Raw genomic sequence first — 23182 nt, 5'->3', positions numbered from 1 at the left:
GAAAATATCGCAGATGCAGAGGAATCACTGAATAACAACAATCTTGTTAATAATTCTTTCCTGAAAGGCGGCGAGCTGGGAGAAACGTTAGCACTTCGTGGGGAATGCTTAGCGGTTTTTCGTCTGTCTTTACGTTCTGAGTTCAAATTCGATTTTGCCTTTAATCTTTTCGCGGTTGATAAACTAAGTACCAGCTGTATACTGGTGTCGATCTAATCGACTGCTCCCTTCCCCAAACATTTCAGGCCTTGCACCTAGAGTAGGAAAGAATACTTCATTATTGAGACGTTGGATATTGAAGTGGGTAAGCTATAGATAATAGCGTGTAAATATTGGCTTCGAAATCCCTTTGGGTAAAAAGGTGTCGGAATTGTCCGTGGAATTCGAATCTACATCCCCTGTAAACATGACTGGTGTTCTACCTCCGGATCAAACCAATCCTTCGGATCTCTCTACCCATTTTAGAAACTTTATTCTTATCAGCGAAAATTCTAAAGTCATAAGAATTCATAAACTTATAAATAAATTATAGTGTAATTCTTTCTTTTAACTTTCGATCTATAACCCCAAAATAATGATTATAATAATTATTTTTGTATTTTGCCAGTGGGTGACGGATGAGGGGCCATTACAAATGGAATTATAAATACTTGAATAAAAACATGCACGGTATACAATATAAAAGCGAATGGTATTCGAATTTAAAGGTGATGGTGATGTGATCCTCGTAATAGAGTAGGACCTCTAGAACCAATCGAAGAGCCCCACCATCAAACATCACCCTGAACACCAAAGGCAAGTGCGCTCTCCAATTCCTGTTCTCCGTTACACAGGTCTTTTAGAGCAGTGCCATTTGCTCTTGCGACTTCAACCGTTTTCACTGACCTTTCAATAAATTCACTTGGGGACAGCACTTCCCTCTCCCTACACAATTTATTTCTCAATTGAAACTTGAAGAGGTCGATGAGGCCTCGGCCAAAGAGGAATGTCTCAGTCCTCATAACTTTCAACATCTTCAACACAACCTCCTTCGTTATAGTCACCAGACAGAGGAAAACTACTTTCCCTACTCTGATAAAGGTTGGTGGCGGAGCATTCACCATGATGTACTCGGTTGATAGCCATAACTGTCCCCCATCAGACAGGAGTTGTTTATCATAACTCCACAAATCAGCAATATCCGGACATTGAACGAGTGCCTGCAGAATGATTTCGTCTGGCATTTATTACTAAAACTCGAAAGGCAGACCATTCAAACCGGACTATTTGCGCCTTGTGCAAGAGTTCATTGCTCTCAATATTTCAAATGCTGTAATCGGCTTCTCGCTACACCTCACATCCGCCCATAGTCCATCGATGTAAGTACTGCAGATCACTACTGTCCCGAACACTTTACTTTTGTGACCTAGATATCAATGTTTTCAAACTGACCTAATTTCCATTACTTTTCAGAGAGATTCGTTGATGAGTTTGCTGAAGCAGAAATATCGATATAACAAATATTCTGCTCAATTCCCCAAATTTGCTTACAATTTGCTTGACCTTAACCACTTGGCTGGCAATGTGATTATCTTTGAACATAACAGAGATATTGGGGAGCATCAGAGCCATGTGTTCTTTGGCGTGTGAATAAGTGTAACAAAAGCAAGTTTTGAAGGAAATATTAGTCATCTTCCATACTTTCTAAGGGTAAGGCATTGACAGTTGCTAACCAAGGACAAAATCATGTTTCACAGTGTAATGGGACATTGGATAACAATGAGGTTAAATAACACCATGTGTTCTTCAGATCAGGCAGGTATGGAAGACAAAATACTGAGTCAAAATGTCACATCAGATTCAGGAATGCTGAAGAAAAGAAAGAGACCAAATACAATAACTATAACTCTTTCTTAAGTATCCTAGGGGATCGAAATGTCAGAGTCCGGGCTAGGAATATGCGACTGTTAAAGAAATGCATTACAAAGTACTTTAACTGAAAAATCCTGGAGACATGCAAGATTTGTTTTAATAGGAGCAGAAAATGCTGATTATGTTTAGCCAAGAATAGGATCAATTTAGAATATTCTCGGCAGCCGGACAATGATATAATCAAGGCAGATTAGATTTTTATCCCATGCTCACATGTGAGAAGTTATATATAATATTACTACGGGTCTTACCATGTGTATAATAAATAGGTTCTCTGACACTTTATAGACCATTCGCTTCAAATATCTGCTTGGACCCTGTTTGTAGCACTTCACTAAACGCTCTCAAAGTTAATCGTCCTCATCGTTCCCTTTAAGGACGCACTACCACTGGTTGCGAACGATAATTCCTCTCAACAATGGCTTCACAAATTCCAAGTTCGGAGAGACACGTCCAACTTCCAGGAACTGTGTCCCTGACTATGATTCCAATTTAAGTTTACCGAGCAAATAAAATGATATAATGCTCTGTGTAGCAAACAACTTTAAACTAAAGATATACTATCTTCATCTGCTGGCCTCAAAAACTCTTTTAAGATACGATCAAGATGACCAATCCTGGATGATCCGTGCCTACAGAGTTACATCAGGAAAATCCAGTCGGAAACCTATAGACTGTGGTAAATTCTAAGCAGAATTTCGATGTTATTTGTAGCCCGTTCTTTGCATTACTCTAACACAATCCCACCTTCATTATAAAGTGCAGCTCCAAATTTACCTAGTTGAGATTGAGGGTACATGAGAAATACAGCGTCCTTGACTCAGTGGTGTCACACAACTACTAACCTGTGAATACCACCTTCACTGGACGAATGCATTGCTTTCAGAGCATCGAAGTGGAGCATCTGGTATCACTGATGTCCAGGATGACTGCCCACACTTTGAAATTCAGTGATTTGCCGGATAAAATAGCCATCGTTCAAACGAAAATTTTAAGATAAAGATATATCTCATAAGTCGGAGGGCGTTGAACAACGGACATTGCTCTCAAGTTGACTCCAAGACACATATATTCATACATCCCAATCTAAGCGCAGTTATTTTTGTTGGTGAAAGAAAAAGCAAGATGTCACATATAAGATCGTGGGTTCGGTTCCTGAACCGAATGGCATCTTGCGTTCTTGAACAAATCAGCACCTCATTTTACGTTGCTCTAGTCAGCTCAGCTGAAAATGGGTACCAGCGTAATGCTGGTCAAACCTCTCTCTCTCTCTCTCTCTCTCTCTCTCTCTCTCTCTCTCTCTCTCTCTCTCTCTCTCTCTCTCTCTCTCTCTCTCTCTCTCTCTCTCTCTCTCTCTCTCTTCAAATTTCTAATCCTTGTTCTGATGAATCAAAGAAATACCGAGAAGGTGCCTGTACCTACTTATGTTTACAAGGGCATCTAAAACAATTCGCGAAATCTTGGTACATGTTACGTAGCCATATTGGCTTTAAGTGAGGGTTAAATGTATATTAATATAAAGAATGTAAGATTTCAGCTTACCTCATCGCTTGTACAGTTTGTCACTTCCGATTCCTTGCACATAAAACCTGAACATGTTTGACACTGCAAATTGCGTTGAAATAACGAGTAATCTATACAATACAAAAATATCCGTACTTAGGAACCAAATATGTAACGTATAAGAATAAGAGGAAATAAACACTTTGTGGTGTAAACCAAATGTAAAAGTGTTAAGGTTGGAATCAATACATGTGAGATATTTAAAGAAAATTATTAATGAAGACTATAAGAGCATGTTACGACTTTAATTTACAATTATTTCAGTCGTTAGAAATTCAACTGAGAATACTATGGAAGCTATTTGATGGCCTTTCCTATTTGTATTTTGCTCTCACAAAAAGTGCGAAAATTGTGGAACAACTCAAATAAAGGGAAATAATTCTAAACTGGTGATTATGCTTTTGTAGAATGAACTCCTTTATAAAATCTGTGAATGTCATTTAAATTTTCTGACAACATATAAAGATATAATCAATGATTTGATGGATCAGTCTCTTTGTGGTGACTCGAACTATTCAAACTGTAGCCAAGACAAGAAGTTACACTATAACATGTAATCTCGGCTGAATACTGGATGGTCACAGCTGGAATGTCTATGAGTCATGAAGTGAGCAAAACACATTTAAACAAACCATAAAAACAATGTCATGCATTGTCTTTCATATATCTATGTTTATGTATGCGTATACATATATATGAGTGTTTGTGTGTGTATGTGGATACATATGTTTCCTTGAAGTTACTTGCTACTCTTTTACTTGTTTCAGTAATTTGACTGCGGCCATGCTGGAGCACCGCTTTTAGTCGAGCAAATCGACCCCAGGACTTATTCTTTGTAGGCCTAGTATCTATTCTATCGGCCTCTTTTGCCGAATCGCTAAGTTACGGGGACGTAAACACACCAGCATCGGTTGTCAAGCGATGTTGGGGGGACAAACACAGACACACAAACACACACACTCACACACACACACATATATATATACATATACATATATACGACAGGCTTCTTTCAGTTTCCGGCAACCAAATCCACTCACAAGTCTTTGGTAGGCCCGAGGCTATAGTAGAAGACACTTGCTCAAAGTGCCACACAGTAGGACGGAACCCTGAACCAAGTGGTTGGTAAGCAAGCTACTTTATTTCAAGTGTTTTTGTGCGAGCGGACCTCATTTTGATTAGAATAAAATTTATATATACATCCTTCCCTAAAACATACTATTACATGCGGAACCGACTGTTTAAAAATCTGAGAAATCGTAATTTCCCCCCTTTTTTCATTATTTCAATTCTCATATTTTTTTTTTCAGTATGACTTGTCGACCACCATTGAAATTAATGAACCTTGTACATTCTAATAAATTAATATACAGTTTTAATTTCAAACTTACACTTTCTGTTTTGAACATGGTAATTTATCAACATTGAAATATTTTAATTTAATTTTGATTTGTCCACATTGAAACTTATAACGATGTTTTTACACTTTTACCATTGATAAACAAAAAATATTGTTGAAACTAGTTTGGTAATATGTAAATCGATGTATTTTAAAGATTCACGAGTTTTTGAAATTTAAGTGCATTTTCAGCAACACATTTTCCTATATATATATATATATATATATATATATATATATATATACGTGTGTGTGTGTGTGTGTGTGCGCGCGCGTTGTGTGTGTGTGTGTGTGTGTGTGTGTGTGTGTGTGTGTGTGTGTGTGTGTGTGTGTGAGTGCGTTGTGTGTGTGTATTCAATGAAGTATATTAACTGATTTTCAAAACTAGAAATGTTATAATTTCTAAATCTCCTGATATTACAATATGAGGAGGAGAGAATATCCCGGATTTCTTTTTGTGGGGAGGGAATTAATTGATTACATCGACCTCAGTGTTCAACTGATACTTACTTTATCGACCCCGAGAGGGTGAAAGGCAAAATCGGCCTGGATGGAGTTTGAACTAAGACTGTAACGTAGTACGACATGTTACTGAGCGTTTTGCCCAGCGTACCAATGATGGTGCTAACTCACCGAGCTTATTAATTCGAATAATAAAGTAACAAAAACAAGGAAGAATTTACTAACTTTGACATTGCGAGAATTCCATTATTGGTATTACTTGGATCTGGTTATTGCCTGGATCTGTCTGACACTCGCCCTGGACCTCCACAGTTCTGCCAAACTTTGATTTCGTATAATTAACCAAGGCTGGCAGATGACATCCACACATCATACCTGTATTATTTCTGAGGTCGCTGCAATTATAAACAGAACAGTGAATGTGCTTTAGAGCTATAGAGAAGCCCCTGTTTTATTTGGCAAGAAAGAGGGATAATATAAATCCAGCAAGACTATGGAAGTAGTGGCATTCATGTTTTGTTCCAAAAGATGTTAAGAATTGCAATTAAGTGAAATGGTTTCTGATGGAAACCGAAAATATCTTAAGTTCCTACTCTCTAGTAGTTTATGTCTTGAATAATAAAAGTTATTTCAAATAAAGAGAGCATTCAGAGCCACGTAAACCGATCCCTTTAAATCATGGATTAAGGATGGTTTGGTACTAGAAATTGAATGGTGGTAATTTGGTGCCACTGTTGTTTAGTAAAACTGTTTTAGACGGGATTTTTTGTCGCTAAGGGATTTTTGTTTTCAGCCTACATAAGATCGGGTCTAAAAGTTAGAGGTGAACCAATGCAGAAGCTGAAAATTACAGACTTTATGCGTTATAGAGTTGTATAGAAATCTTCATAGTTACTGGGTGGGGAAATGAATTAAGATATAGCGCAAAACATTATGGGGTACTGGTTTACCTCTTCGAAAATATAAGAACACCGATAGTGTATCGTATAGCCAGCTAGAAACGATGTTTCATGTGGCTAAGACAACAGTAACATCGTCCCTTTCTGAACAGATACTTTATGTTGGCAATTAGCCTTTACTTTAAAGAACTTTTACTGAATGTCTCTCTTTGAGAGATTTAGAAATAATAATATTTCTATTTATTTAATGATAATGTTTCATAGAATCTATATATTATGTAATCAAAAATAATTATTTCATCATTTCAATACATTTTAACATTTCTGCATGTCATTGGGTCTGTCTCATTTTCTATGTGTATGGCTGACCAAAACATAATCAATCGACACGGCAATAACCAAAACTTATGAGCCCACATGTCCCATTTAGAGGGAAACCTTAAGTGAAGACTAATCAGGAAAGATCTGAACCTATAACAGAAAGGTATAAAAGTAAATCTGACCACGAAGGAGATTCTTACTGCCTTCTAGCCGTTGGCAGTACTAGCGGACCAATGGTTTCTGGGTAATTTCCCTTCTACAGTACTGAACTACCACCTGGCCAGAGACAGCAGCCGACCGACTTTACTCATAGCATATATATTTTTTTTTTCTACACACAAACACACACACACACACACACACACACACAAACACACACACACACATATCTCTTTTTACTCTTTTACTTGTTTCAGTCATTTGATGCGGCCATGCTGGAGCAAATCGACCCCGGGACTTATTCTTTGTAAGCCCAGTACTTATTCTATCGGTCTCTTTTTGCCGAACCGCTAAGTGACGGTTGTCAAGTAATGCTAGGGGGACAAACACAGACACACAAACACACACAAACACACACACACACATACATATATATATATATACATATATACGACGGGCTTCTTTCAGTTTCCGTCTACCAAATCCACTCACAAGGCATTGGTCGGCCCGGGGCTATAGCAGAAGACACGTGCCCAAGATGCCACGCAGTGGGACTGAACCCGGAACCATGTGGCTGGTTAGCAAGCTACTTACCACACAGCCACTCCCGCGCCTATATATATATATATAATATATATATACACACACACACACACACATACATATATATATATATATATACATATATATATATATATATATATATATATATATATATATATATATATGTATATATATATATATATATATATATATTTATAGGTCCCGTGTTGAGTCGGGGTTAACCACAGTAAATAAGGTACTCAATACATAGCAGAGTAAATTAATTTATTTTATAGAAGGAGCTTCTACAGGACTAGAACTGTTTCATTCAAATGAAATCATCAGGAAGCTTGCTGTCAAAATAAGTTTTGGCATTTATACATTTAGGCAGATTTAATGGGGTGGTGGTGGGGGACATTTTTTGGGTAAGCAGGGCACAAACTGTCTTTCTTAGGGGAGTGGTCAAAAGAATCAGTGATAAAGTAAATAAATAAATAAATAGAATAACTGAATAGAGTTTTAGGTAGAGTTATATATATAAATTAACCCAATAAATATCTGATTCATAATATTTGTTCTCATGATTGTGTGGTTGTGGTGGCGATGATAATTCTGTCTATGAATGCAGACAAACGTAGAGAGAGAGAGAGAGAGTTTGTGTAAGCGCTGTCGAAGGCGGTGAGGGGGAGATATAGAACGCTGTTTGACGACGTTATAAAGAGAAAGTGAAGGGGAGTTAGACGCTGTTAAACGACGTTATATATAGAAAGTGATGGGAAGGGAGGAAAGAGAGTGAGTGACGGAGGAAGACAGATACATAAAAGAATAAGAGTAGACTTGTCAAAGTGCGTTTTTGGCCCTAGCAACGACACCTTATAAGATAGGGATTTCTAGCCCACTGGCATTCTCACCTCATTTTACACGTCCCTGTAAATTTTGGAGTCAATCCGACGGGATCTAGTGGCCTTTAACCTGTTCTCAATGCCAAAACCAGACAAACAAACAAACTTTTCGCATTTCAGATTTATTTTATATATATATATAATATATATATACACCCACACACATGTCATATATGTGTGTCTGTGTCTCCACCGACATCGCTTTGCAACCGATGCTGGTGTGTCCATGTTCACTTTACCTAGTGGTTCGGCAAAATATCTCGTTTGAATAAGTAATAGGCTTACAAGGAATAGGTCCTGAAGTCAATTTCTTCGACTAACATTATTTACGGTGGTGCTCCAGCATGGCCGCAGTCAAATGACCGTGTAGCAATAGCCATTTTAGCCATTTTGAAATGTGGCGCGAATTGGCAATATGACGTAATGTCTTTGCCAAAGAATTAGCATTTTCGTTTTTTTCCCATTGGTTAAAATAACTGCTCGTATATAAGATTCTAGAAGTTTCGAAAAGAATGTTTCTACTGAATTTCGATTCTTTATGTTTAGGTTGAGCAGTTATAAAAACCCTGGATTTTGGGAGAGACTTTAGTGTTCGCTGGAAGTCATTTAAATCCACGTCACTCACTCTTTTGGAGACATTGGTAAATTTTATGCCATGTCCAAGTTAATCTCAAATCTATTTTGATTTGTTGGTTAACGTATTAGATAGGAAGAAGAAATTAGTTAAGGAAATTAAAGTCGTTTTTCTCCACGACAAAGTATCTTTCTTACTGTAAATAAATATAAAATGTTATATTTATATAAATAAAATAATTAAAAAGAATTGTTTCTCTTCACGTTTGTTTTTCAACTGAGCATAGATAAATATGCATTTCTGTAATCTTTGTTTTATGTTTCTTATAGCGGTTTAAAGGACACGATTAAAATATTCAACATACATATTCGTTGATGTAGCGTTCCATGCGTATATGTCTATATGACGTTACAACTGTAGTTAGGGTTAAAGATACAATGATAACACTTTAGTATAAGTGGCGATAAATCATTATATTTTCCCTTACTCAGAGGAAAGCCTAAATAAATAATATAACTTAAGAGAAAGCTTAAGGTAGAACAAAACAACACGACCGCCGTAGGAAAACTGAAACAAGTATATGATGTTCATAAATTAATAAAAGAGCAGATATATACATATATATATACATACATATATATATATATATATATATATATATATATATTATATAAAAGGGCTTAGTAAAATAATTACTTTGCCACATACTGAACTCATTAGAAATAGCAGCTAAAAAAACTTTTTTAAAACTATTTCTAATACTTAAAGAAAATCTCTCTCATATAGTGCTTGCTCAATTCAACTCACGAAAGTGAGTTGAATTGAGCAAGCACTATATGAGAGAGATTTTCTTTAAGTATTAGAAATAGTTTTAAAAAAGTTTTTTTAGCTGCTATTTCTAATGAGTTCAGTATGTGGCAAAGTAATTTATTTTACTAAGCCCTTTTATATAATGTAATAATTTGAATTCGCCTTAAATGGTCCCTTTACATACTGAACACTTGGTGAAATTGATTGATATTAATTAATTAATTTACCCTCAATTGTTGAAATTATTATATATATATATATTATATATATATATATATATATATATATATATAATTATATATATATATATATATATATATATATATATATATATATAAATAATTATATATATATATATATGAAATACAGTTTATATGGTTACCTTATAGCTGAACTTTCTATAAATAGGTAACTAATCAATATTTTCATTAGTATTCATCCCCTCATGAGTTTATAAACCTTATTTCAATTAATATATATATATATATAATATATATATATATATATATATATATATATATATATATGCTGTATATATATATGCTGCATATATATATTATGTATATCGGTCGTACAGTGACCATTAGTTTCCGACCTGTAAATCTCTCAGCAGTAATGGTGACTCGTCAGACCGAAATGAGTAAAGGATCACAACCTGTCTGGAACTGGAGAAAGGAATATGTAACAGTTAGTTTTATAAAGAAGAAATCAATTATCGATTCTGCGGGCAGGACTGGGTTATCGGGAGGAGTTATCTCCCCTAACATCACTCTGGTTATACTGAGTTTCGAAGGAAATCTGGCTGGATTATTCATTCAATGCGGAATTCCAAGTCTGAAGCAGTAAATGTTTTTGGTGAGTTTACTGACTGAATACTTCTTTCTAAAACGTTTCCTACTTCAGATTTGGAATATTGGGTTAAAAATCATTTAGCTTGGTCAGCTTCGACTTTCAATATTCCAAACAAAGTATATATGAGTGTAAGCAAGGCTGTGTCGTTACGAAATTTGCAACATTTCTTTTAAATTTGTTCAGAATGCCTGGGGTTTTGGGTAATTCTCTTTCACTATAGTTACTAGCCAGCCACCCGCTAAAATTAGAGCCGAAACATTGCGAGTTATTGTCAAATGTATTAAATAATTTAGAATGTTGTGACATCTGTTTATGATTTTAGTTTATTGACATATATTATGAGTTCACAAAAACTTTTTGTTTTCCGATAAACAAAGATTTGTTGTACATACATGTAAGTTATACTGGGCAGGAATAAGAAAACGCCATCCTCATAGGTTTTTATTCGATTCTTACTCAAATCTCTGGAAGAAAGAAACACATAATTTATAAGTTAGAATATGTACAAGTTAATAAGTCTGTTTTCTCCTGTTAATAAGTTTGTTAATAAGTTAATAAGTATGTTTCTCCTGTCTAAACTAACCGAATAAAAGCTCATGTTTACTGCAAAGATGTTTATTTCTCTATGATTTCTGTCTATAGTTTGGACTAGATATCCTGAGGGAAGTGAAAATTTTCTGTGATACCTGTTTAACAAATGATGGAAGATAACACAACAATGAGACACTGTTGTGCCCAATATGGATTTCACATAACATCCATATTTAAAGTACAAATATTATTCTCCGTATATACTCTAGTGGCAATGTAATGACAACATTGTGCGAAAAATATATCATGAATAATTATGTTAAGAACAGTTTCCAACTTTAAGAGCCTTATTCAAAGTATATGTATGAATTAATGTTCATCTTTTGTAAAACCATACATATCTTTCACAGTGTCATTTCATAGATATTCGATTACGCTATATAGCAAATAATACTTTAATGTTATATTTAAATTCTAGAAAACTAGGAAAACGAGCAAATAACTATGTAGTGTCATGAAGTACCGTAACGTACACTAGTTACGCATGATACATTTACTGATTCCGAATATCAACATATTCATTCTCATTTACTGATTCTGAATACAACATATTTCCAAAGTAAATTCTAATTATACCATATACAATACTATTAGTGGTCAAAAACTTTGTAGCAATCGCTTCATCGCTTCATGACAAAAATATGTATCATATAGAACTAATTAATGTCTACATTGTGTCTTCCAAACTCTATAACGTAGTAATGAATCTTCTACACTGGCAATCATGATATAATATATATTTCATCATCAGCACATGTTTCTGACTGCATTAAATTTCTGTTAATATTACAAATCTATGCACATCAAAACAATTCACAACAAATTAAAAGCATTAACATTTTAATTGAAGACAAATTAAAGATGACTGATGTTGGTATAGTCTATATATGATCCATAATTGAAAACGTCATCTGTTATTTTAGTAGCCAGTCACGTAGTATTAGCTGTGGAAGGCAACTCGTTCCTGAACAGAAGCCATGCTGAATGTAAGTGAGCAAGTTTTGTTCTTGGAACGTAATCGACGAATTTCTGACAACGTATCTTATGACTTGGTTGTGGCTAAGTACACGTCAAAATGAATGGTGTTCTGTTTCTTCTCAATGTAAACTCATAGAGAAATTATAAAATATTTTGAAAATTTGAAACCCGTTGAAAAATATATGGAAAATGTAGTCCTACAATTGTATTTAGAAGTGGGAATCATGTTTTCCAAATAGCGAATAAGAATATGGTGATGTTGATGACAATGGTGGAGATGATGATGATGATGACTCTTGCGTCTATTGTTCTAGACAACTTGGCACTGATGAGAATTTTCTACATTGTCTAAGGCTTTTTGCAGTTCTTAATGTATTTATGGTTACGTAGAATTTGCTTAAGTCTGGTGTCTTAATAGCATATTGGAAGATTTTGGACTATGATATTGAAAGCTTCTTTGTTCTTTGTTCATGGGGTTGTATGTGGCGATATAAGCTAGTGCTGCTTTGTGGGTATATATGTTGTTGTGATTGACTTTTCTTAATGTTTAAATATCAATCGATTTTGCACGTTTAATTTCTTGATTTATGGGCTGAGTTGGGTAGCGTCTGTCGTGGAATACATTTATAAGTTCTTGCAATCTTATTTCTCTGGTATATTTTCGGATACTATGGTGCACATACACGCATGGCGAGAGAATGCATAGGATTCAGTGATAAATTTACGAAGAGAAACTAGGTAATAAGGAAATATATTCATAAAATTTATAAGAAAGGCGGATTAATTAGTAAAAAAAAAGAAGAAAAACAATAAAATTTGAAAGTTGTAGAGACAGTTAATAATAACAATATACTCTTAAACATGCAATTATAAGGCAGAGTCATGGATGTTAATCAGCGTTATCTAGAGATAAACACACAAACATAAGTCAATACACTCTCATACATTGACTTATGCACAAAACACTGATATATATATATATATATATATATATACCCAAAATGTTATACATACCAATACATATTTATATTCACATTCTTCACAGACACACCTATTTGCAGACATTCACAAACAGTCACACATTTCTATCGAAAAAGAACGAGAATGTAAAGAGAGAGAAGGACAGGACGCGAAACAAAATGGGAAGATTTTGAATATATAGTAATATATTGTTAATGAAATTTTTATCAACAATACTTACAGATACATTAAACTAGGTAGATTATCGAAGGTTCCTACTTGGATTGTCTCGATATTATTTTCATACAAATATCTGTAACATAAAATGTCAGTTGATCAGATAACATATGAAGGAGTATTATTGTAAAATATTATTGTCACCGAAATGTCTATAAAATAAAATTTTAGATTAGAAAATGTATAGAAGTGTTTTATGATAAAAGGTAAAATATGGCGAAACAATTACTTGATGGAGGAGAAAATAAGAGGATGTGGATGAACATGATGATTATATTGAGGATGAAGAGGAGGTGTATAGTGTTGGAGGTGGTGGTGGTAGTATGGATGCGAGGAAGAGACTGAGGACAGGAGGATGGTGGTAGTATTGATGAAGATAAGGTTGTTACTAATAGTGGTTGTGAAGTTTTTGATAACGATGATGCTGATAATATTTATAATGATGATGCTGATTTTGATGACGTCTTGAAGCTGATGCTGTTTCTGCATAATGAATATGTTGATGACGATAAAATTAAGTGTGTGAGAGCTGGTGCAGGAAAGTGTGATGATGGTAATGTCGATGATGGTGATGAATACGATGAGCCTGTCGATAGAAAAAAGTAAAAAAAGAAGGAAAACATGATGTGAAAAAAGTTATAGATGACGAAAGGAAAAATGTTTAATAGTTGGAAGAAGCTGGTGAAGGAAGAGGAGGAGAAAAAAGAAAACGAAAATGATACACAGAGGCACAGCAGTGTAGAATAGATGCAGAACGAAGATAAGAAGGAAGAGAAAAGGAGAGCACAGATAAAGACCAACAACATCAACGAGAAAAAATATAACAGAACTGAAATGCGAAGATAAAAGCAGATGAATGGCGATGAAATCTGGAAGAAACTTAAAAAGAAGGATCCGTGGAAATTGAAGAATAAGATAAGGATAATGAAGTAGATGTAAGATACCTAGTGGAAATACAAGAAGTGAAATAAAAAAGAAATAAGGAAAAGGAGGAAAATAAATAAGAGAATGCGAAGAAGAAGGAGGAGTTGCAGTAGAAGAACAGGTAGAATAGAAGAGACGAAGAAGAAGCAAATGAGGAGAATAAAAAGATAAAGAATATAAAGAAGGACAAAAATAGAATGAAGTAGAAAATTGAGAACAAGACGAAAAAGAAAAAATGAAAATGAAGAAAAAGAAAACAAAGAAGCTGTAATCAATGAAAAACAGAAGAAAATAAAGAAGGGGAGGAGAAGGAGAGAAAATTGAGTTTTGAGAGGAGAAAGAGTAGGAGGAGGGGAAAGTTGTGGAGGCAGCAGACGTGGTCATCGTATAGAAGATGATTTTGTGGCTTAAGCCAGGAGGATGGTGATAGTGCTGATGAAGTAACTGTTGCTGTTCCTCATGATTGTGATGGTGATGTTAATGGTAATGATTTTGATGAGGATAATTATGATGATAAAGACAATGATTTTGATGTTGATGTTGGTGTTATTGATGTTTCTGATGACGATGATGGTGAATAGATTGAAAGTTGATCTATTCACATGCACTCACACATATACTTAGACAGAACCATTCACCAGGTGTATAGCAAATTTTTTACACTAAAAAATACTCTAAATTTAAAACCAATAAACTTATCGATTTGCAATTGTCCATGTTTCTCAGATAAGACGATTGGCCATACTGACACCAGTCTTCGTAAAAATCAGTGAAATACCTATTGAGATATTTATTTAGAAAGATAACAGGCTGAAATCGTTTTGTACCTGCCTCACCATGTCTTCCCAACTGAGCAATGTTGAGGAGGATAAAATCATTCAGAGCTTCAGTAATGTTACTAACATTCATTCTCTAGTTTCCATTCTCAAAGTCCATTTTAGAACCATCAAGAGAATTGTGAATACGTTTGAGAAAGAATAATGGAGAGGCAAACTGGATCCGGAAGTTGTAATCGCAAGAAGGATCATAATTACAGTCTGGAGGCGAAGTGATCAATCGGGAGAAATCCAATTCAATTAAACGCTTGGCATGTGAAGGAGTTTCAGCTATGACAGTTGTTGAAAGACTGGTGACAGAAGATTGAAAAATGAAATTGTACATGAGACGAGTGAGGCATCCTGTTACACTAGGACAAAAGGTTAGAATTTTGGCGAGGGCGAAGATCATCTTCAGCAAAGGGAAACGCAACCCTCGAGTGATATTTTACATAGATGAGAAGAATTTCACCCAAGATATGCACACAAATAGACGCAACAGTGGCGTTCTGGCTTCAGCTCCTCACGAGAGAGCCACAATTGTCAATTTTTAGGTGCAGGAACTGTGCCAAGGTGATTCTTTTCCCCTATATGGACTCTGATGGTAAGATGATACCAATGACCATGTGTGAAAAGGCTGAAAGTCTGATAGGGATCTGTTATATTCAGGTTTCGAAACGTGCGAGGGCCTGAATATCCTGAGGCAAGAGACGAAATAAAGCCCAACAAGACAGCTAAGGACTTTGAGTTTACATGCCAAGATGGAGCTCCTTGTCACACAAGTACAGTGTGTCGAAATTTCCTAGGGATGAGTTTGCGAACTGGTTTTGGGATAAGGACACCTCATCACCTAATTTGAGCCCTTTGGAATGAAATGGTTAGTAAAAGTTTGTGAGAAATCCCACACTTACCTGCAGCCCCATAAAGACTCCATTTGTAGGACGTGAGAGGAGGGCATTGAATAGAAATTCATTAAGAAAGATTGTGGTGCACACAAGAAGAGGATTCAGAAAGTCATTGCCAAAAGAGAAATAACTCTTGATGCCAAACATGCACAATTATGGTTAGGATTCACTCTGGCACTCTGAAATATAACTTTAAGCTTCCATTCGAACTTTATTGCAATCCTTTATGAGACCCCAATCCTGAGCTCTGGTAAATTATTTATAAAAATATAATTACTGCAAATGACCATATTCATTATGATTCTTATTGTGAGGCTCGAGTGTTATAAACATTTTGTCTTGCTCAGCGTAGAGTCCATTGTTGTTAGAAAAACATCTGATAATCTCATTTAGTTATCTTTAGGCATTCTTGACATAAACAGTTCCGAAACTGAATCTTGGACAATTTTGTTGATACACCCGGATTAAGTACATCCATACACAAAAACATATGAAGAACATTAAGTGATAAAATTAGAAAATAGAACTAAGAAGAAAACAAACAGAAAAAAGAATAATGTGTGTTTGAATATTAAACGAATGTTTAGAAAACAAAGAACATGAAGTATGAATGAAACAATATTACGATTAACACGATAACAAGAACATGAATAGATATGTATGAAGGGAAAGTAAGAAAGAAGATCAGCATACCCACAGTCCTTCACTTTCACAAAGACACACTCAGAGAAAACTATGGAAAGAGTGAAATAGAGAGTAAGAATGTTAGATAGAGGCCAACAGAGACAGTAAACCTGGAGAAGATATATGGAGAATTAAATAGTACGAAAAAAAGCGACCCAACTCACAAGCTTTCTAAATTTCGAAGGCTTTCGAAGATACCACGTTGAATATATGTAATGCTATTGTTATGCAGATATCTAGAATAAAAAATTGAGTTTATAAAAAATATGTAGAAAAACTTGTGTTGATATTAAATACTATGGCGAAAAAAATAAATATAAGGCAAGGAATGTAAATGGAGATGATAATGATAAGGGGGTGAGAGGTGAGAAGAGGCGAAAAAAGTGGACGAAGGAGAAAACAGAAGAAAATGGAAAAGAATATGGAGGAGAAAGAAGAGTAGAAAGTTCAAAAGTTAGGGGAAGCAAAAGTTGGAGTAGGAGGAAAAGAAGAAGAAGAGAAGAAGAAGAAGAAGAAGAAGAAGAAGAAGAAGAGAAGAAGAAGAAGAAGAAGAAGAACAACAACAACAACAACAACAAGTAGAAGAAAGAGCATAGGAAGAATATAGGAATAGAATTCAGTTTATAAGTGTATATTTAATATAACCTAAAAACTCTTTAAACAATGAGTTAGAAGAACTTAAAATACAGCTGACTACTTTTAATAACCACATCCTTCTTACTGCTTAGTAGTTATCCACTCACATTATTAATAACCTTCACTAAAATTCAAATAATATAATTCAATCTGAAATCCATCGAAGTGCAATGTGTCTTTAAAGTATGCTGTACCGATAAAAAATAAATATTTTATGAATACTACTTTCCACCTAGACAGGACTATTTGGCAACTATAACAAACACTGCTGTTGGTACTGCTGAATTTAAACCGAACTAACAGATAAGAAAAATGCATGGTTTACTACCAAGCCTAATAACGGAGGAAACTTTCCCTTCGATCGATCAATGTCACACGTATATGCCCTGAATAGATCGTGCTAATAATTACATAAAAGGCTGCATATGAACATACAGCAATAGTTGGTGGGGTCAAAACACGAGTCGGGCAATTATTGTGAATAAGGTAACTGGAAGTATAAAGATTACATGTCCAAATTCATCATTATCATCATTACCAATATTGTACTTTATACTCTAAGTAATAAAGTGCAAACTCGGATGAAAGCTAAAGGAAATCCCCCCCACCATCCCACGAAAAGTTGCACCACCTGAATTAATCAGTCATGACATTTTACTCAGAGAAATTCGGTGTCTGCCTGGGTAATATATTCCTCCTGTTGCTTAATATATATATATATATATATATATATATATATATATATATATATTATATATATATAATATTTATATACACCGATCTTGTTTATGATATGAGGGTTTTGGGGGGCTTAGCATAAGGGTAAAATCATCAATAAATAATTAAGGGTAGTAAGGCAGTACCAGCATGCTAAGACGGCCGTCAGAATTATCCAAACAACGTGTTTTCACTTAAACACAAATGCGAAGTTGGGCAAATGGACAAAATTCCGAAGACACTGAATATAATCTCTCTATTTTTCTTTTTTTTCTTTTTTCTTTCTATCTTATTTTCCTTCCTACCTTATACAAGAGAATTTAATATAAACCTATCCCAATCTATTTAACATTCACTGTATGTTGCCTGGTGATACAGTATGGGCAGATTTTCGAAATCTAATGAATCTTTATACATTTATACAGTTAGAAAATTTTCCAACAATAGATGCGAACTTAACCATGGTATGACCAGCATCTTTCCTCATGCCTCTTTGAACTTATGCCCACATTTTTATAAGTAGATTTATCTTCTCTGGGATGTTAATAATCATTTTAAAAACTTTGTATTGTTGGAAAACATATATAGTCTGCTTGGAATCTTACTTCAGATTCATGGAACTCACTCCTATAACTTCATAAGGATATTTACACTCTCTAAGAATATATGGAAAACCTATATGTGATTTAGCTGACATTATATTTGCTGTAATATTTGCAGCTTGAAATTAAATGTCTTTAGTATGAAACAATTGTACTAATCTACCGATCCATATGTGTGTGTTTGTATTTTCTGAGGTTAAATCTAACAATATGTTGGTTCTGTGTTTATTTACTTGATATGCATAAATCGTGTATTTGCGTAAACATTGATTATCGTAGCTATTTTGTGTTGAGTTGGGTGGAATTTGATATGATATATTTCGTTTATCGTACGTTAGTCTACACGCTCTTAAATTTCCTTTGGAAATTCTCACTGAGGATATCCACAATTCACTGGCTTCGTATATGGAATTTTATTTCTGAAATTTAAGAATGGTGTATGGAAATAGCTGTTGGTAGGAATTTCTACGTATAATTTGAATGTCTTTAGATAAAACCATACTTTTCCTAAAGTAACAAACCGTCATATATAACAACTCTTAGGAATGAGTCCACACATATTTATATCACTCACAATTCATGACACACATTTGAAAAAGAGAGGGAGACTGATAGTGTAGGGAAGAGTTATGAGGGAGTTTAAAATGATATTTAGAAATATATATTCAATGAAATACAATAAAAAGGAATTATTCAACTTACAGAGTTTTTAAGCTGGAAAGATATTGGAATAATTCTCCATCGATTTCCTTCATATCATTACCACCCAAATCTCTGTAAAATAAAATTTAGTTAAGAACTTGTATGGATCAGATTTGTGAAAGAATATGAACATCCATGTCTAAACAATTGGATTATGGAAGAGATGCAGAGTAGATTACGATGATGATGAATTAGATGAGGATGATGGGAATAATGGTGGCGGTGTATATGATGATTAAATGGAGGACATGAAAATGTGATGGTAGTGTTGATGGCGATAAATTTATAATCCCGATGATAGTAAGTAATTTTGTTAACGGTTATTATCCTGCTAATCATGGCGACTTGCACGATTATGGCGACGATAATTACGATATTGAGGATGATGATGTTGGTGGTAATGTTTCTCTTCACGATGATATTCATGGTGTTGAAAACTGTGCATCTGACCGTGGTGTTTTATGGTAATGAATGATGTTGATGATGGATAAATATAAACTGATGACGAACATGATAATGGTGATGATGAGAAAAGCGAAGACGTCAATGATGATGGTGGCCGTGGTTGGGATACAAATAGTACGGGTATTAGATACACAGAAAAATAGCGAAATACAGAAAAAAGAAGAAATAATGAAGAGACCATGAAAGATAGAAAATGAAAGGCATTGGATATGAGAAGAGGAAGAAAAAATGCAAACGAATAAAAGAGAAGAAAATGTTAAAGAGGGTAGAAAAATAACAAAAGTAGACAAAGGAAGAGCACAATTTTGGAGGAGAAAGTGGAGGAATAAGAAAACGAAAAGAAGTAGAAGAAGAAACAGAAGTAGAAAAACAAAATGAATTAATGGTAGAAGAAAAGAAAGAACAAAAAATCGGTAAAAATTGAATAAAAATCAAGTTGAGAATGAAGGGGTAGGAAATAGGAGAAAATTAAGAAGAATTGGATGAAACAAGTGGGAATAGAAGAAGAAGAAGAAGAAGAAGAAGAAGAAGAAGAAGAAGAAGAAGAAGAAGACGGAATGGAGGGGAGAAGAAAAAAACAATAAAAATAAAATACAAATACAAGAAGAGAACAAAAAGACGACGAAAACGAAGATGGAAAAGAATGATTGTACATGCAATAGGGGATTGCTTAAGACCCACCTCGAAGAAATACATAGTAAAGTTTAACAAGAGACTATACATGCAGGTTCAAGGTGCAGCCCTTTGTGTCGGTGTGTCTAGTGATGTGGCCGGCCTCTTCATGACTTGGTGGGAGAGAAAATAATCCACTACTGGTTTACTTTACTGTAGGTATATAGATGATATTAGCATTCTAGTTAGGACAAATTCTAGTAACTGCAATATAGAAACCAAGAGGAGCATAATGGAGAGCATCTAGCAGGTAGCTAACACCATCCACCATAGTATCAAATTAACTAATAGATTACCCCATTAGGCACCCTAACAATAGACTCCCTGTCCTTGATACTGAACTTGGGTTAGAGACTGTGAATCACAGAATGCAGCTCCTCCATCCCTATTACATACCAACTATATCATCTAAATGTATTTTCACACATGAAAATCAACACACTGATAGCCCACTAGGCGAAACTTATGGAACAAAGGACCATATACTGAACTCCATGCAACGCATGCAATTCTTTGGATATAATCAGAAAGTCAGCGTTCGCGTATACATGAGGGCAAGAAAAAGTTAGAAAGCATTATAAATAATGAAACTTACCCTAGATATAGATGTAAAGACAGGAACAGGATACAAAGAGTTTGTAACGAAGCGAACAGTGTGAATATCTGGTACAAGACTGACAAATATCAAGGACCGATGTTTGTAAAGGTCACAGCCCATGGAAAACTAGCTCGTCGATTTAGGATAGCACCGAAGGAGGCTAAACTCAACATTAAGATCACTGAAAAACCAAGGTGATCTATCAGATCACAACTATGTAGGAGAATACTACAATCAACAGTGATAACTGCATGGTATGTATTACATTAACTGTAGCACTAGAAATGTAATCTACAGCACAAGGGTTATAGACGGTGCTTGCAAAGACGAGAACATAACACATATAGGCGAAACATCTAGAAGCATTGCAGAGAGAGAAAATGGACATTTGAAACAATATGACGACAAAAGACAATATTCCGTACTCTATCGTCATGGAGATACATCCAAGCACACTAACAACCCAAAACTCCGACAAGTGCGTCCTCATGAAGGAAACATCCACAGTACTAAATAGGAAATATACATAGAAGGTGTCATACTCCCAATACTCAAAGTTTATATGTACGCAGACAATGTTGTTAGTAGGCCGTTATGTAGGCGTGTGTATGTGGATACGTGTATGGACAGGTAGATATAGAGACACATAGGTACATAGATAATAGGGACATATGACACATATATGTACATACGAAGACTGAAGCACTCGCACTTCACACAAGGCCACATATGGAGACACACAGCCATGCATAATAGGCACACATACATAGTCTCGCAAACCCATACAGAGACACACTCAAACGTGTATACACATACCACACATAATGCATACACACATACATGCAGTGTACATACATATAAAACATGCACATATGCATGCATATATATGCATACACGCACATAAATGTATACATCATACATATACACAAAAAGAACGCACTTCTAGTAACGGACAGAATCAACGACTAGGGAAAAGTTTGAAAGACTCAACGAAAATTTTAGTAAAGGATAAATGAGTAAATGAGTGGAGTTGGCAGCGGTGTACGTGTGAAATTAATAAGGTACTAAAAGTGAATGAGTGGCTGTGTGGTAATTAGCTTGCTTAGCAACCACATGGTTCCGGGTTCTGTCCCACTGCGTGGCAGCTTGGGCAAGTGTCTTCTACTATAGCCTCGGGCCAACCAAAGCCTTGTGAGTGGATTTGGTAGACGGAAACTGAAAAATGTCTGTCGTATATATGTATATAAACATATATATAAGTGTGTGTGTGTGTTTGTGTATCTGTGTTTGTACCCCCAACATCGCTTGACAACCGATGCTGGTGTGTTTACGTCCCCGTAACTTAGCGGTTCGGCAAAAGAGGCCAATAGAATAAGTACTAGGCTTACAAAGAATAAGTCCTGGGGTCGATTTGTTCGACTAAATGTGGTGCTCCAGCATGGCCGCAGTCAAATGATTGAAACAAATAAAAGAGAGAGAGAGAGAGAGAGAGAGAGAGAGAGAGAGAGAACTCTTCCCAGACACAATAAAATAGGATTGAACACACTAATTTACATAATGTGAAAATATAAAAAATAACGAATAAAATATAAGAATGGAGGAAAATGTTTTTTTAAAGCGGTTATGGGGGAAATTAGTGAGAGAAGAGTTTTGTTTTGAGTTCGAAAGGAGTTTGAGTATGTAGAGTGAAAATGTAACGCTGTTCCTGTGGGAGTCTAGAGTTGGTGGATCTATGTTGTAGGGCAATGCCGAAGATGGTGACATTTGAGGTGGAGTGGTTCTTACGTAGACGAACATCTCGTTGGTGTTCGGTGAACCGATTGGCTTGCGAGCAGCCTGCCTGACCAACGTAAAATTTATTGTAGAGATTGCAGCTGATGTAGTAAACAAGCCTGGAAGAAGTGCAGCATAAGTACTTAAGGTAGAGTGTGTGCTATTTGAATCCAGTCTGGGAGTTGGTGTTGATGATGAGGGAAGAGGTGCGGCAATGGTGTCTGGAGCAAGGGAATTATCCGGGTTGTTTTGGATTGGAGGTGGAGGATACACACCAACAGATCGCGTAAGTTACGGGTGCGCTTGAAGGAGAACAATGGTGGGTTAGGGAATTTGGGAGGGTGGAAGGCCCACAAGATTTTCCGACGAAGGAGTAGGGCAGAGATGGAAAGTGAGGAGAAAGGGGATGCAGTTGAATAATGAAAAATTAAATTATACCATCTACAAAATTACATATTATAGAAAGATTTAATATAAGATAAAACATATAACGATGATTAAGTAATGTGAGAAATAATAAATAAAACG

At 35.3% G+C, this 23182-nt stretch overlaps 1 protein-coding gene across 1 annotated transcript in view; it reads right to left on the bottom strand.

Annotated features, from left to right (window-relative positions):
* The window catches only part of LOC115214841, a 235523-nt gene that overhangs the window by 89117 nt on the left and 123224 nt on the right, over positions 1-23182 (bottom strand). Inside the window, exons 41-46 of the mRNA XM_036505154.1 lie at positions 19147-19218; positions 16654-16725; positions 13166-13237; positions 10788-10859; positions 5561-5730; positions 3454-3545 (exon numbers count right to left, since the gene is read on the bottom strand). Coding sequence (XP_036361047.1) covers positions 3454-3545; positions 5561-5730; positions 10788-10859; positions 13166-13237; positions 16654-16725; positions 19147-19218 — 550 coding nt within the window. The remainder of the gene's footprint in view (positions 1-3453; positions 3546-5560; positions 5731-10787; positions 10860-13165; positions 13238-16653; positions 16726-19146; positions 19219-23182) is intronic.

The sequence above is a fragment of the Octopus sinensis genome, linkage group LG8, assembly GCF_006345805.1.
Source record: "Octopus sinensis linkage group LG8, ASM634580v1, whole genome shotgun sequence".
Classification (NCBI taxonomy): domain Eukaryota; kingdom Metazoa; phylum Mollusca; class Cephalopoda; order Octopoda; family Octopodidae; genus Octopus; species Octopus sinensis.
The sequence above is the reverse complement of the archived record's forward strand: the minus strand, read 5'-3'. Positions and strand labels throughout refer to the sequence as shown.